At 38.9% G+C, this 1,240-nt stretch overlaps 1 protein-coding gene across 1 annotated transcript in view; it reads right to left on the bottom strand.

Moving 5' to 3' along the window:
- The window catches only part of ECT2 (epithelial cell transforming 2), a gene marked incomplete at its 3' end in the record, with an annotated part of 17,644 nt that overhangs the window by 3,156 nt on the left and 13,248 nt on the right, over positions 1-1,240 (bottom strand). Inside the window, exon 6 of the mRNA XM_015814936.1 lies at positions 485-592. Within this exon, the coding sequence (XP_015670422.1) occupies positions 485-592 (108 nt within the window). The remainder of the gene's footprint in view (positions 1-484; positions 593-1,240) is intronic.

The following is a 1,240-nucleotide window of genomic DNA, read 5'->3' as shown; positions in this document are numbered from 1 at the left end:
GATCTGACCATGACAAGGGCTCAATGACTATCTCCCCTAATGCCAGATCATTCTGCCACTGGCCTGAGACAAAAATCAGGTCCAGCGTGTGTCCACCCGTGTGAGTGGGGGCCTGTATTAATTGGGTCAAGTCCAAGGCCGTCATGGAAGCCAAGAACTCCTGAGCTGCCGCTGACGTCTCCCCCACTGATGGCAGGTTTCGTGGCTGTACTCACATATGAGGCTTATAAATATCACTGCAGCATTTTCAGATTGCATCCATTGATCAAAAGTCTATTTCTATATCCCCTTGCTGCTTTCACTATTAGACCCTGAATTCAATACCCATTCATTGCTTTAAAATCTTGAATTACAGAAATATTATTCTTTTAAAAAAAAAAAAGTTTTGTTGTGTTTGTTGTTATTCTCAATGAACCAAATATTCTGGTATCTTCCAAAAAAAATCTTCACTTAAACCCTTAATGGAAATTTGAAATTCACTTACTCTGAATTTATCTCCCTGTGTAGAGTTAGCCACCAGATGTGTAACTTTGGAACTGAAGTCCCGCCGAATAATCCCTCCCATGTGATGAACCAAGGTCACCAGTTTAACCTAAAAGCAAAATTGGAGCACAGTTGAACATGTTGAAATAAAATTGCTGTTGGACAAAGCAAGGATGTCATTTACACTTCAGAGTAATTTCTCTTGCTGGTTTACCTAGATAAACAACAACTGTACAATTCAGTCTGAACTCCTACATCACCTTAAATCATGGCTTCTTTAGTGACAATTTGACTAAATCACAAATTGGCTTGATTTATACAATGCTTTACAAACTACAATTGCCAAATACATAAGTATATTAAAGCCAAACTCAAAACAAAATGGTTTTTGTCTTTATGTGAAAAGTTAACCCTTTATCTTTCTGTCCCAAAAAGATGTACTCTCTGTGCAGAATGATTTCCAGAGCTTGGGGAAGGAACTTAGCAGAATAGGCTGTAGGCTTACTTTCTCAGAGGTTTTACCAGTGTATAAGGAGCAAAATGGAAAAGGCCAGCGCGTAGCACAATTCAATATGTGGCTAAAGGAGTGGTGTAAAGGGGAAGGCTTTGGATATATTAGTCACGATGTCTGTAGCTGGTCCAATGAAAAGATGTACAAAAGAGATGGTTTGCATCCATCAAAGAAAGGGACTGAGTTACTCAGCTATAAATTCACAGATTTTCTGAAGGAAAATTTAAACTAAACAGCGGGGACAGT

The sequence above is a fragment of the Protobothrops mucrosquamatus genome, unplaced genomic scaffold (assembly GCF_001527695.2).
Source record: "Protobothrops mucrosquamatus isolate PMUCROS unplaced genomic scaffold, P.Mucros_1.0 scaffold298, whole genome shotgun sequence".
Lineage (NCBI taxonomy): Eukaryota > Metazoa > Chordata > Lepidosauria > Squamata > Viperidae > Protobothrops > Protobothrops mucrosquamatus.
The sequence above is the reverse complement of the archived record's forward strand: the minus strand, read 5'-3'. Positions and strand labels throughout refer to the sequence as shown.